The 13,511-nt window shown below is 50.4% G+C and overlaps 5 protein-coding genes across 5 annotated transcripts; 3 read left to right on the forward strand and 2 right to left on the reverse strand.

Annotated features, from left to right (window-relative positions):
* Window positions 1-195: 195 nt before the first annotated feature.
* On the forward strand, window positions 196-2,499 carry MAA_05425 (Zn(2)-C6 fungal-type DNA-binding domain protein; the record flags this gene model as incomplete). The annotated part of the gene is made up of 3 exons (XM_007823423.1): window positions 196-286; window positions 507-1,793; window positions 1,862-2,499. 3 exons carry the CDS (start codon window positions 196-198, stop codon window positions 2,497-2,499), a joined length of 2,016 nt encoding a protein of 671 aa, XP_007821614.1.
* An 825-nt stretch (window positions 2,500-3,324) lies between these two features.
* MAA_05424 (phthalate transporter) lies at window positions 3,325-5,038 on the forward strand (the record flags this gene model as incomplete). Its single annotated transcript, XM_007823422.2, has 4 exons — window positions 3,325-3,534; window positions 3,612-3,924; window positions 4,020-4,397; window positions 4,479-5,038. The coding sequence occupies 4 exons, from the start codon at window positions 3,325-3,327 to the stop codon at window positions 5,036-5,038; spliced, it is 1,461 nt and encodes a 486-aa protein (XP_007821613.2).
* A 1,402-nt stretch (window positions 5,039-6,440) lies between these two features.
* On the reverse strand, window positions 6,441-7,007 carry MAA_05423 (Ankyrin repeat-containing domain protein; the record flags this gene model as incomplete). Its single annotated transcript, XM_007823421.2, has 1 exon — window positions 6,441-7,007. One exon carries the CDS (start codon window positions 7,005-7,007, stop codon window positions 6,441-6,443), a length of 567 nt encoding a protein of 188 aa, XP_007821612.2.
* Window positions 7,008-9,547: 2,540 nt separating this feature from the next.
* MAA_05422 (ankyrin repeat containing protein) lies at window positions 9,548-10,987 on the forward strand (the record flags this gene model as incomplete). The annotated part of the gene is made up of 2 exons (XM_007823420.2): window positions 9,548-9,703; window positions 9,758-10,987. 2 exons carry the CDS (start codon window positions 9,548-9,550, stop codon window positions 10,985-10,987), a joined length of 1,386 nt encoding a protein of 461 aa, XP_007821611.2.
* Window positions 10,988-11,387: 400 nt separating this feature from the next.
* On the reverse strand, window positions 11,388-13,215 carry MAA_05421 (beta-tubulin; the record flags this gene model as incomplete). Its single annotated transcript, XM_007823419.1, has 7 exons — window positions 11,388-11,972; window positions 12,106-12,404; window positions 12,477-12,789; window positions 12,863-12,917; window positions 12,989-13,056; window positions 13,112-13,135; window positions 13,204-13,215. 7 exons carry the CDS (start codon window positions 13,213-13,215, stop codon window positions 11,388-11,390), a joined length of 1,356 nt encoding a protein of 451 aa, XP_007821610.1.
* Between the last annotated feature and the right edge of the window lie 296 nt (window positions 13,216-13,511).

Here is a 13,511-nt window from a genome sequence, read left to right on the forward strand (position 1 = left end):
CATGCGCGGGGGGCGGACCCGAGTGCTGGGGGGCCAGAGACGGGACTCGGCCACGATGCAAAGAGTTTTCGCACCTCGCGTCGGTCTTTGTCCCGCCCCCTCTTATCGATGTTCCAGGGTTTTCTCTGCTAAAAGAGACAGCTCCGTCCGACCCAGTCTTGCACGCGGACTTCGTTCCACGACGTTGATCGCATCATGAAGCGGGCAAGGTTCGATTCATCCCAAGTCAGTCCGCCCAGCGAGTCGGCCGAACATCAGCCGAAGGTCTCACGGAAGATTCGAGCATGTAAGAATTGTTGATTTTTATTTTTTGTATTTTTTTCATTGGCTGTATTGTAACGTGCCAATATTTATGGCTCCCTGTCACGGCCATGGCCATGGCCCTGGCGTTGATAAGAACATGGCTCGCGTCAAGTGAGATTGACGTTGGCTGCAGGCGAAACGAAACGTTGCTTCATTTCAATGCTCCTCCGTCAACTAGTGCCTGCGCTAACTCCGCAAACCAGGTCAAGCATGCCAGAACCGCAAAATCAAATGCGATTTGGAGCCTGGGCAAGAGCAGTGCGCGCGCTGCGCCAGGCTTGGCCTGAAATGCGTCGTCAACAAGAGCCTGCAGACGCTGTTGGACAGCGAAAACGAGTGGAAGAAGAACATTGAGGCGCAGATGCAGAGCCTCCAGGCGGCCCTGTCCGAGGTGCAAAGGGCGTTGAGCATGCATGTGCATGTGCCGCGTCCGACGCCAGCTCAACTGCCGGGCTTGCAGGCGAGTGCGAGTGCCAATAATTTGAATGCACATGGCTTTCGAGGCGGTGGCCATGGCCATGGCCATGGGCCGTCAATGCCTGTGCAGCAGCCGCCACCCCAGACTCATGTCGACGCGCCGGTGCCTGTGCCCATTCGACCGACCGGCATGACCAGGGAGAACTCTGTCGAGCCAGAGGCACCAGAGGCCGACGACCAGGCCATGGTGAACGCGCCCATGGCCAGCCTCTACGAGGTCACCAAGCTGCGTAATGTCCGCAGCGACCCGTGGGCCCGGATGCATCGTCCCTCAAGTCCATCGCAAAAGCCCGACTTTATATCCCAGGGAAAGTTCGACCTCCAGGAAGCAGAGCGGCTCTTTGCCAGGTTTCGGGAAACACTGAATGCATATCTATGGGGTGGCATAGCTCTAGTTCACGACAGCTTAGAAGGCGCCAGAGCGTCATCGTCTCTGCTCACCGCAGCAATTCTCGCCGTGACCGCCTTGCATGCTCAGGATGACGGGACGTCCTTTGATGTCTGCTACCCGATCTTCCTCGAACTCGTCAGCCAGGCCATGTTTGACCGCTATCACTCGCTTGATGATGTGCGAGGACTGTGCATTGGCGCCTTCTACTTGTCCGACCTGAGCTGGAAGTTGTCGGGGCTTGCCGTAAGAATCGCCACCGAACTCAACCTGCACCAATTCTGCGCCATGGCCATAGGAGACCGTCCAGAGTACGTCGAGGAGGCTAGGCTGTGGTACTTTTTGTACGTTTGCGATCACCACTTCAGCATTGCCTACGGCCGGCCGCCCGTGATTAGCGAGAACTCGACGCTGTCCTGTCACGAAGACTTTTTGCGCTTGCCCGGAATCACAATGTCGGATCTTCGCCTGCACAGCCAGGTCGGCGTGTTTATCATTCTCAGTCGAATCTACCATGTATTCGGGCCCGACAGATCGAGAATGATTGCCAACGACGAGTTTGAAATCCTGCGGCGGTTTGACGTTGACCTGGCACGGTGGAGAGATCAATGGAAGCCTCGACTCGGTATGACAGTGACAACGTTCTAGGCAGCATATGTCAGCTTCTAACCTGCTTGTTTTCTCTTCATCTAGCACCAAACCCCCACATCGCCGACTATCCAGCCAAGGGCGTCATACTGCACTACCATTTTGCCCGGGTGCAGCTATTTGCAATATGTCTTCGGGGTCTGCGGCCCAGTGAGCAATTCAGAATGTCTAATGAGCGCCGTGAGCTTGTGAATCTGGCTATATGCAGTGCATTTGGAGCTTTGGAGCTCATTCTCAACGACCCCGATATGAGGCGTGCAGTGCTGGGCGTGCCTCTGTACCTACTCACGACGATTGCGTATGCTTGCCTTTTCCTCATGAAGGCTCAGACGCAATGGCGGTCCGCAAACCTCAACATTCGCCACGAGACCGTTGCTTCCACCATAGAAGGCATCATCATACTTTTAGAGGAGACCAGCCCTTGCGTCCGCCATGTCGCGCACTACCTCGGTCGCGGGCTCAACGGCATGCTCCAGAAGTTCAAAGAACACAACGCAATGGAAAAGCAGCAGGTTCAGAATGGACAACCCGTGCCGGTGTCATATGCTGATGGTGGAGCGTGGCCCGATTGGAACAGCTGGATGTTTGGCACTGCAAACGTGCCGAACCAGTTTGGGTCGGACCAGGACCAACAGTATGGGCTTAGCTTTTTGGACGCTCTGAGCTCACAAATGCCGGGATGATGCTTGGCAATTGCCGGGCGTTTTTCTCCGGGCGTATTGATGATGCCAGAATATCCCTCATCATGTACGTCTTTTGTAATATTGTACACAATATTGATGGCGAGAATGGAGATTGAGCCGGTATACCTTAGGTACTTGACAAGGTAGACAACAAGATGGCATTGTACTATTAGCAACGGCCATGCATTGGAGATCCAACGCGGGGTCCGCGTGACTCTTGACAAGGTTGTGAGCGAAGAGGTCGGATCTTGGCGGCCATGACGGTTTTGAAGATGCCGCGTGCAAACGTAATACCCGTGCAGGGAAGCGGTTAGCCAAGCACCGTACTCTGTCATATTTGATAACGGTTTTGTAGATGCTCAATTCTGGATTCCCGGTTCCCGATTCTGGCGTCCCATCCGACCAATGAGTAAGCAGGTGCGTGGGAAGAAGTGGGTCAAATCAGCAACACGAGGCCAATGGCTTCTCTGCGGTCCCAGCCGTGCCGCTTGCTGACCTGGAACCTCCGACATCAGACACGGCTTGTTCTCCATATTACAACAGAACACCTGCCAACGTGCGACGACTAAGCCAAACTCAGCGCCGTGGCGTCGGTTTCTCGACAACTCGCAGCTGCCCCATGGGGGAAGAAGACAGACGACTCATCGTGCCATCCTAACCGGCAACGAGCCTGGTCGTGGTACGGCCCGATGCCTTGTTCCAGCATCGTCTTAAAGTCGACTGTTCCCCTTGGACTGGCAATCCCGGCCCCCATGCGCGTCTCTGTAGCACCAGTTGACTGCTTGGATAGCCGCCAGAGACATTTTGCCCGAGTGCGAAGCGCAAATGGCGGGCGGCGACAAAACCCACTCGTACGATGACGTGAGGGAGAAGATGTCTCCCGTGGTCAGCACCGAGCCTGAGCTGGCAGAGGCACTGCGCCGTTACGTGCCTCATTCGGCCGAGGAGAAGAAGCTCGTGAGGAAGATTGACTTGTTCCTCATGCCCATTCTTTGGATCATGTACATTCTCAATTATGTCGACCGGACCAACATTGTGAGTTTGTCCCCCCTCCGGCTCCACGACGTGGCAACGCATGTACATGTTGCCGCCTCGACTAACCCCCAGCCCAGGGCAATGCCAAAATCGCCGGCATGGCGGTAGATCTTGATCTCGACGACAACCGCTACGCCTGGGTTCTATCCGTTTTCTTCTTCGGCTACCTCATCTGCGAGGTCCCTTCAAACATGATTCTCAGCCGGAGCAAACCTTCCATGTTCCTGCCAGCCATCATGCTCGTCTGGGGCGCACTGAGCGCATTAATGTCCATCTCCAAAACGTACGGCGTTCTACTGGGCTTCCGTTTCGTGCTGGGGTGCATCGAGTCTGGATTTTTCCCCGGTGTCCTGTACTACCTCAGTTGCTGGTACACCAAGGCAGAGCTAGGTACGTGGCGTCCTCTCCGAGTCTTTTGAAGCTGGTGTTTGAAAAAAAAAAAAAAGAAAGAAAAGAGAGTGGTCTAGCACGCTAACACCTTCTAGGCAAGAGATTTGGCATCTTTTACACAGCTGCTGTGTTGTCGGGTGCCTTTGGCGGGATTTTGGCCGGTGCCATTACTGATCATATGCATGACGCACATGGCATTGCCGGCTGGCGCTGGCTGTTTATTGTAGAGGGAGTCGCGACTGTTGGCGTGGCCTTCGTTGCCTTCTTCGTCCTGCTTGACTATCCCGGCACGTCGAAGCGGCTGACGCCAGAGGAGCGCAAGCTGGCTGCCATTCGGATTATTCACGACGGCATTGCGACGGGAGGCCATTCGGACAAGCGTTTGAGTCATTGGCAGGCGTTTGTAGCCGCGGTTACGGATCCCAGAACGTACATGTTCCTCATCCTGTATATGCTGGATGTTGGTGCTGGTAGTAAGTTTGCCCCTGTTTTCGATTTCTCTCTCCCTCACACACACACACACAAAAGCGAAAGAAGCGCTAATAATCCCTTAGCCATCTCATATTTTATTCCTACTATTAGCCAAACTATGTACAAAGACAGCACCAAAGCGCAATACATGACGGTGCCAATCTATGTTGTTGCGGCTGTTTGCCTCAACATTCTCGCCTGGTCATCCGATCGCACCGGCGATAGACGCTGGCACATTACGGGCGCTCTTGGGCTAGGCTTTGCCTGCAGTGTAGTGTGTGCCGCCGTGCAAACTTCGATCGTTCGCTACGTCATGGTGTGCTTCGTGGCGGCGGGCATATGGTCGGCGCTGCCGCTCATTTTGTCGTGGACCAGCAACACGGTCAGTTTGCCGCCGGAGAAGCGCGCGATTGTTCTTGCGCTGGTCAATGCATTTGGAAACTTTTCCAGTGTCTACGGAAGCCGTATCTGGCCCAAGGACAACAGCCCGGCGTTCCATATTGGCTTTGGCGTCACGGCTGGCTTTCTTGGCTGTGGCATGATTTTGGCGGCGCTTATCCCCGTGCTTTGCGCTTTGTTCGCCTGGAAAGGCTCCCAGGTTGAGATGGAACTCCGCGACTCGTCCTGCACTGAGGAGAATTAACGTATATATTTGAATATTACTGTACTTTGTAACTAGATTTAGATAGACGATACATCTTAGAATTTTCATTTCATCTACCTCCCATACATTTGGATGTAATGCCGTTCTTGCCCGGTCTGAAAAGTATTAATGAAGCTTTCTGCGATGAGTTTGACTCTGTCTGCCATCAAGATATCGATACCGGCTGCCGTCTGTGCCTATCCAACACTCCAATGTCAGCAGATTATTAGGCCAAGTGTCACATGAAGAGGGACTTACTATTGCATTTGCAGGATCACTGTTCAACAACCCGTACGGAGCACATATTAGGCCCGTATTCTTCACGAACTGAACAAGTCTCGAGCAGTGGAGGAAGGTTTCGCAGGCAAAAACAAGCCCACTTAGATTCCGCAAACGGGCGAAATGCACGGCTGTTTGTAGGCTTGCAGCCCTCAGCTCCTGATCTTGCATGGGCACTTTACCTGCGTTCGTGATGAACATGACCGGGTACGCTGATTGCTTGACAGAGAGAAGAATGCACGTTTCGGGAGTAAAAGATGAAAGGACGATTTGCCGTTTTCCGCCAAATTTTCGAACGGCGCTGAGAGCCGCGTCGATGAAGTCGTTAATTTTAATGGCCACTGGAGCGACTCCAGCTGAGGCCGCTTCGTGTAAGCGTGGGTATTCTTGCCAACTGATTAGAATTACTCTGGATTTCCTGTAGAGATTGTGTCCACATACTTATTTCTATATTAAAGCCAATCTCTGCAGGAAGCTTCACCAGGAGCTCTTCCAGGGTTGCTAGGGAATCTTGAACAACGTCACCGCGGCTGTTCGGCTTGAGCCTCTGGGCCTGAAAGTGCACAGTATATTCCAGTCTCTTTCGCAGCTCTATCGATTTAGACAAGGATTCTTCCCCGGAATACCAGGCACGTGGCCTCTTCATAGGATAAGTCAAAGACTCGGAGCTCTCTACCGAGTTGTACAAAGCTGAGCTATGCGGTTCATGGGTACTGCCAACATGTTGATACTGCGCGAGGGTGAGGTCGTGAATGGGTACATATGTGCCGAACTCACTAAGGGAGAAATCTTGATATACGACAGCCTCCATATCCCGGGTTACCTGTAGATCTACCGAATTATTAGAGTTTATGCGACTTCTGGCTAAGGGGTCTCTTTACCGAACTGCAGTCCGTTAGTTTTTGCTCTTGGTTAGTGAAAAGATTGTCCTGCCTCAACAAATGACGCTCCCAGTTTTGCAGCGGACAGGAACGACTGACAATAATGTCAGTACACTAACCTCTGAGTCGGAACTTTTGTTCGACATACCGTGATCGTATTTTCTCCAAGTTAGAGAAATGACCGACTTAATGCATTCTGTCCGCATACTAGAGTCCCTTCTATTAGTATTACTTTAGTATTACTACGAGAAGGACCCATGAGCAATCAACGTTCCTCTATGCCCAACAAGTTGAACGAAAGTGTTTTCAGGTCTGTGTTGATTGCTGGTACTGGGTTTTTGCAAGCTTGGGAATGGTTTGGCGACAACATAGCTTAGCAAGACAGTACTGGCAGGAGCGGGAGTTTCCTTGTCTAGAAACGTCTCAGCAAGGTCGTGATGTCCTCCAAATATGGCGTGCTCCAGAGCTGTCCATCCTCGAATATCAGGGGTGTCTGGTTTGGCACCAGCCTGCAATAGAAGCCTGGTAATTTCTACATGTCCATTAGAACATGCTGCTATTAGTGGTGTCCATCCTCTTGTCTCCTCAGCGACATCAATCCCATATTCGCCCTTGGATGATTGTCGTACAAGAAGGTCAGCCATAGACAGGTCTCCTGCCTCTGAAGCACAGTAGAGAGCCGTCTCGCCACGACAAGACTGGTAGAGGAGATTCGGTTTATGCTCCAGCAAAATCTTTGCCATTGCCTCGGCATGTGCTCTTATTGCAAAAACCAGGATACTTCCGAGAGCAACTCGAGCTTTAGACATTGCCTGTTCGTGGATACCAATCCCCGATAATGCTCTAAGTAAAATTCCAAGCACTGATAACTTCCCTGATGCCACTGCGCAGTGGAGCGGTGTTTTCCCACAAAGGTCGACGGGTATTAGTGTATCCTGAGCACAACTTCCGCCTATAGTGATCAAATAAGATACTATAGCCTCGCAAATCGAGTCTAGGCCATATTGAGCCGCGTAGTGCAGAAGATGACACCCTTGGGCATCTTTCTTTTGTAAAACGTCCATCGTTTTCGGGCCAAGTGCTTTAAACAACCTTGCAAACTGATCACTGGCAAAGTTTAAATGCTCGGTACGCAGCTGGTAAAAGCAAATCCGTGAAGCCACGCCGTATATTTTCACAAAGGCAAACGTTTGGCTTGCGCTGCTTCCTTCAAGCATCATCACTTCGAGAGTGAGGGTTGCGATATTATTTGCCGAATAAATTACAAGTAAGAAAGACGTCGCCAACGAGCGAACTGCTATCGCCCCTCCTGGTGATGTCTCTGGTTGTTTCTGAAAGATTATGTTTCTCTACAAGAGAGCGTTGATCATTCTTGAAATAGCCGTGCAACTGATCATGCATATTCTGAGTTGTAGTACGACCGCCGAGCAGAGCAGTAATGCACCAAGAGGGCGCTTCAAGTCTAGGTTGGGTGAGTAGTTGGCGCATTTCGGACACGAGCCCTCAGCCTATTCACTCTTCCAAATGCTTCAGCCCAAGATTCATCTATGCTCTGCTGCACAGCAGCCCAGCGGGAATGGCAAAGATTGAAAGTACTTTTTTCGTATTTATAATTGCCAATCTTGGCGAAAATCCTCTCAATTGCCGTGTTATTGACCCTGTTGAACCATCGAAGATCTTTTAGTCCTGACAGTATGTCTTCATAAGCAGCTCGAACAATCTGAAATTCGAGCCCATGGGCGCTTTAAATGTTTGGTAAAGCGATAGGGTTCTGAGGCAGGCCAAATTTGGAGCGTATTTCGCTTTCGTGAGAAGTAATTGACTGCAATAGTCTCAACGTATAAGTCTCAATGGATGCATATTGGCCTCAAGGTATTTAGACACCTCTGAACTTAACAGTTAGAATATGCAAGAGATTGTATATCCAGGAATCTTGCCTAGGTCGTCAACAGCGCCAATTTTACGGGCCGAGTCTCTAATCTTCCGGCGCAAGCCATTGTAGTCAACGTAGTATGCGTCCCATCTTGGGATGAGCGGTTGGTGGAAATACAGACCGAATTTCATCGCGCAGGAGGTCAATAAGTACCTATGGCCGAAAATCTCCCGGTATTTTTAGGAATGTGTGCCCGAGAAGTAACAAGCCAATCTCCTAAATGATGTCGTTTCGGGGAAATGTTTGGTCGGCCACGCCTTGTGTGAATGGTAACAGAATGGCTTCCAACTTTGGAAGGAGGGGAAGGCCCGCTTTCCCTGCGTGTCTGTTGAGCCATCTCCGTTGTGTCCTTTCAACGTCCGGTATTCCAGCAAAGCGCAGAGATCACCGGCTGTCCTGATCATGGATCCTATCTCGTTGGCTGCTAATATTATTGGCATACTAGTCACTTTTTCGTCAAAAATATGCTCGTCCATTTCAGACTTGCGGCCCCTCTGCAAAACTCTACCTGGCAGAATTCCCGCTGTTCGCAACGAAGTGGCAGATCTTGAGCTTGTGCTTTTGCAGGTCAACAACCTGATACAAGACCGCGTCTTTCTGTCGAGGTCAAAGTATTCAGCAGTGCCACCTCAGTTGAAGCAAGCCAGATTAAAGTTGAACGGATTTGAAAGCATTATCAACAATTTGAGTCGTATTTACTTGACATCGAAAACACCACCTCGTTTGATGCATGCTTAGCGGAAGGACCAGGAGCGCTTGAAGGAGCTGCAGGATAATATACGGACTGTTAAGAGCAGCCTCAATATTATGTTGGGCGCAGAAAATTCCTATGAGCTTGTACCTCAAACTTCTCTTGATTGTTACCAGTGGGACTAACCGCGAAGTAGCGAGGATTTGCTCAGAATTTGGGTCGACATTCAGACAACATTTGCCACGACGACCCAAGCATCTCGAATGCAAATTGTCACAAACGAGAAATTCGTGGCCACTCTGACGGGGATTGAAGACCGTATTGCAAGGGTAGAAGAGATGTTGCAAGAACAATCACGAAGACTGCAAATGAACCAGTATACCCAAGTCAAGTCCGCATATGGAACCGAAAGACAGACAAAGAGGCGATCAGCGGTGCCTGGCATAATTTCTATTAGCTCACCGCAAGCTGACTTTGACCTTGGGATTTGTGTCACTCCGTTTGAAAACACATGTAGGAGACGCTGCCACTGCTCTTGCCACATTCTCAAGCGCTCCTCGTCACCAGAATTTTTGAGCAACTTGCTGGGTCGCTTATTTGTTGGTTATACAGGATTGCCAGTTTTAAGCCCAAAATGTGACAATGCCGTTTGTCAAGCCTCTCGGTCGAGCAAATTCAATGTGGAATACTGGTTTCCAGCTAACTTCTGGTCTAATATTATACAAATGGAACTCTCGTACCATCAAACAACAGGGCCTTCCTTGCAGCTTCGTACCTTGAGGGGAGTTCCCGACAATGCACAGTGCGTCAATTTTGCTCTGAATGGAAACATAGACGGATTGAAGTTTTTGTTTCGCCACGGATTGGCGTCACCACGTGATGTAAGTACTACACATGGCTATTCTATTTTACGATGGACATTATACGGTAAACAGTATGAGACTTGCAAATTCTTGATACAAGCAGGCGCTGATGTCGACTACAAACCACTTGGCGCATTTGATAATAGCCCACGTATTAAGGCATGTCATTCCCTTCTGGAAGGTAATCTTTCCGAGTTCACTGTTGGGGCTCTTCGTGGCATCACAAACGGCAGCGAGTATCTCGATGATTTCATAGTGGAGTCAAGTTTTACTCAAACGCATCGAATCATTCTCGGTCTCTCAATCGGCGATTTGGAGCGAGAACTAATTTCTCATCCTGGTGAAATCAACACGCAAGATTCGATGGGCCGCACAGCCTTGGCGTGGGCTGCCGCCCAGGGGGATAGCCATTCCATTTTGACCTTGCTCAGATATGGCGCTGATCCGAACATAATGGACTCCCAGATATCTGGCCCGTTGTCGAATGCTTCAGCCCAGGGTCATACGGCTTGTGTAAAACTCCTGCTTGATGCAGGTGCAAATCCTGACCCTCCACGTCCGGGCGGTATCAACAAGGGCGGACCTTTAAATGTTGCTGCCCGAAGATCTAATGATCCGATTCTTGTTAAACTTCTCTTGGATTTTGGAGCCGAGGTTGATCAATTCGGGGTAGACGGCAAGACAGCCCTTTGCCATGCCGCGCAAAATAATGATGCTTCTCTAGCAATACTTCTTCTGGAGTATGGTGCTGAAATCAACAAAACTACCATCACTGGAGATACACCATTAACTATTGCAATCACGCCTAATAGTCACCATGTCCTGAGGCTTTTTCTTGAGCGGTGGCACCACTATTCAATACGTCCTCGACTCAAAGGACCGCATCTTCTCGAAATTACAGCCAAGTATGGAGACCTCGAAACAATTGGTATATTGGCGAACACGAATCATTTTCGCCTCAAATATGACGAGAAATTCACATTAAGTGACTTCAGCAAAGTGATTCAGGAACGTCCCAATGGGGCGGACAAGTTGACTCTGGCATTTGAGGAACTACTCAGCATATTTAAGCATGCTCCTCATGCAGCAGAACAGCAAGAAAGTCTAGTGGAGGCAGGGTGTTGGCCGTGTTTGGCCTCGCGCTCAACTACGTGGGAAACAGCAAATGAAAGCCCACAGCGAAGTGATGATGAATCTGACGACCAATTACATAACACGCAAGCCCTGCCAGAAGATGATAATCGACACACATACATACGAGGATTGCGGAGAAAGACACTAGGGGCACGTCTAGATCACTAGGATCATTGGTAGGGATATATTTTTCGGCAAGTTTGGTGCCGGCCGGCGAACATAAATGGTCATACTAATGAATGTAGAATATTGCGGGTATTTATTGACTTTTTTTTACGTCAATCATACATCGAAACCCAAGCTCCTCAGTGCCAAGGTTATCGCTCCCACAGAGCCAAAGGCAATTTGTGGTTGGCTTCCGGAGCGTCTTTCATCGCCAAAAAAAAAACGCGCAACTATCCCAGCCTTGGTTGCCAGTTGTGAAAGGAACACTTTAAAATACTGCAAGCGCATATTGTCATTACAACATTTTGCTGCAGTATTTTCGACATGACCAACGCAAAAAATCGATGTAACTAATCAATCACCTGTTTTTGCCTACATTTTGTCCATCCTCTGTCCCTCCGCCTCACTCTTGATGCAGATGCTCCTCAGCAGGGGGGGCCTCATCATAATCTTCTTCCTGATCATCATCCGCAGTGGCATCCTGATACTGTTGATACTCGGAAATCAAGTCATTCATATTCGACTCAGCCTCGGTAAATTCCATCTCGTCCATACCTTCGCCGGTATACCAGTGTAGGTATGCCTTGCGACGAAACATGGCGGCAAACTGGTCCCCGACCCGCTTGAAGATATCCTGGATAGCAGTAGAATTTCCGATGAATGTGGATGCCATCTTCAAACCCTTTGGCGGCACGGTACACAGCGATGTTTGAACATTATTTGGGATCCAATCCACGAAATATGTGGAATTCTTGTCCTGGGCTTTACGCATTTGCTCTTCCACTTCCTTACCGGAGAGCTTGCCACGGAACATGGCCGAGCATGTCAGAAAGCGGCCATTACGGAAGTCAGATTGCGCCATCATGTTTCGAGGGTCTAGCATCTGCTGTGTTAAGTCGGGCACCGTGACAGATCGGAATGCATGGCTGCCCCGAGCTGTAAGGGGAGCAAAGCCCACCATGAAGAAGTGAAGACGTGGAAACGGAACCTAGGAATAACGAAACGTCAATTTACAGTTTCGAGAAGCGGGACGAACAATACAGGGCTGTGATTCGTGAATCTTGTTCAAGATACCGCTCTGCCTGTTTGAACATACTACAGACACCACAGACCGGACTCACCAAGTTGACACAAATCTTTCTTAAATCAGAGTTCAGTTGGCCTGGGAACCGCAGAGAAGTAGATATTCCAGACATGACTGTCGAGATCAGGTGGTTGAGGTCACCAGTTGACGGGTTTGAGAGCTTGAGCGTTCGTTGGCATATATCGTACAAAGCTTGGTTGTCGATGCAAAACGTGGCGTCCGAGTTTTCAACCAGTTGGTGAATCGACAGAGTAGTGTTGTACGGCTCCACGACGGTATCGGACGTTTGAGCAGACGGCACCACACTGAATGTGGCCATCATGCGATCAGGGAACTCTGTACAACCGAATCGTTAGCGGCGCCCCGATGCGTCGAGCCATCCGGCCATAATGATGGGTCACTCAATACCTTCTCGGATCTTGGATAACAACAGAGTGCCCATTCCGGAACCAGTACCACCGCCAAGGGAGTGGGTAATCTGGAAACCCTGAAGACAGTCACAGCTCTCAGACTCACGACGGACGACGTCGACTACTTCTTCAACCAGCTCTGCGCCTTCGGTGTAGTGACCCTTGGCCCAGTTGTTGGCAGCAGATGACTGTCCGAAAACAAAATTATCTGGGCGGAAGAGTCTGCCCAACGGCCCAGCTCGAACGGCATCCATGGTACCAGGCTCCAGGTCAACGAGCACGGCGCGTGGAACATACTTCTTCTCCGACGCCTAACGTGAGAAATGGCGCGTCAGGATGTGCACTTTTTGGGAGCGTGATGGGGGCAAGTGTCATACTGCATACTTCGTTAAAGTAGACATTTACACGGTCAAGCTGAACTCGAGAATCACCGGTATACCTAGGCAGGGCATGACAGGTTAGCGTTCCTGCTGGCCGACCAGCTAATGGAGACATGTGCGAATCACGTACAGTCCATTGTTGTCCAAGCCATGTTCGCCCAGGATTGTCTGCCAGAAGGCGGTGCCGACTTGATTGCCCTGCATGGCGTTAGATGAGATTCAACAGAAGTTGACTCTGGAGGCCCTGGCTTACACACTGGCCGACTTGAAGATGAACCTATGGATCGACAATTACGTCATAGGTTAGTTAAGGAGCACGGCAGGTTCGCGACGCGAGAGACTCACAATCTCAGGCATGGCTGCTGTTTCCGGAGGCCCCGCGACGAGTTTGACAGGACGGCAAGCAAGCAGGTGGCGAGTCGTGAGCCGGCCGCGTGTTGAAGAAACAGCCGACAATTAAATAAAAAGGTGGGAAATTGCGAACGGCCGACCTCGCAGTGGTTTTTTTCTGAGAAGCTAATTTCGCAGCCTGGTGCCCAGGGTAACGAGGAACGGGGAACGCGACCACTGGATCCGGAGTTTGCTGTTAGGCAGCCTCGAAATTTCAATGTTATTTCTGGTCAGACCACCGGCTTCACCCAACTGGTCAACTG

The sequence above is a fragment of the Metarhizium robertsii genome, assembly GCF_000187425.2.
Source record: "Metarhizium robertsii ARSEF 23 chromosome Unknown MAA_Scf_2, whole genome shotgun sequence".
In the NCBI taxonomy this organism is placed as follows: Eukaryota; Fungi; Ascomycota; class Sordariomycetes; order Hypocreales; family Clavicipitaceae; genus Metarhizium; species Metarhizium robertsii.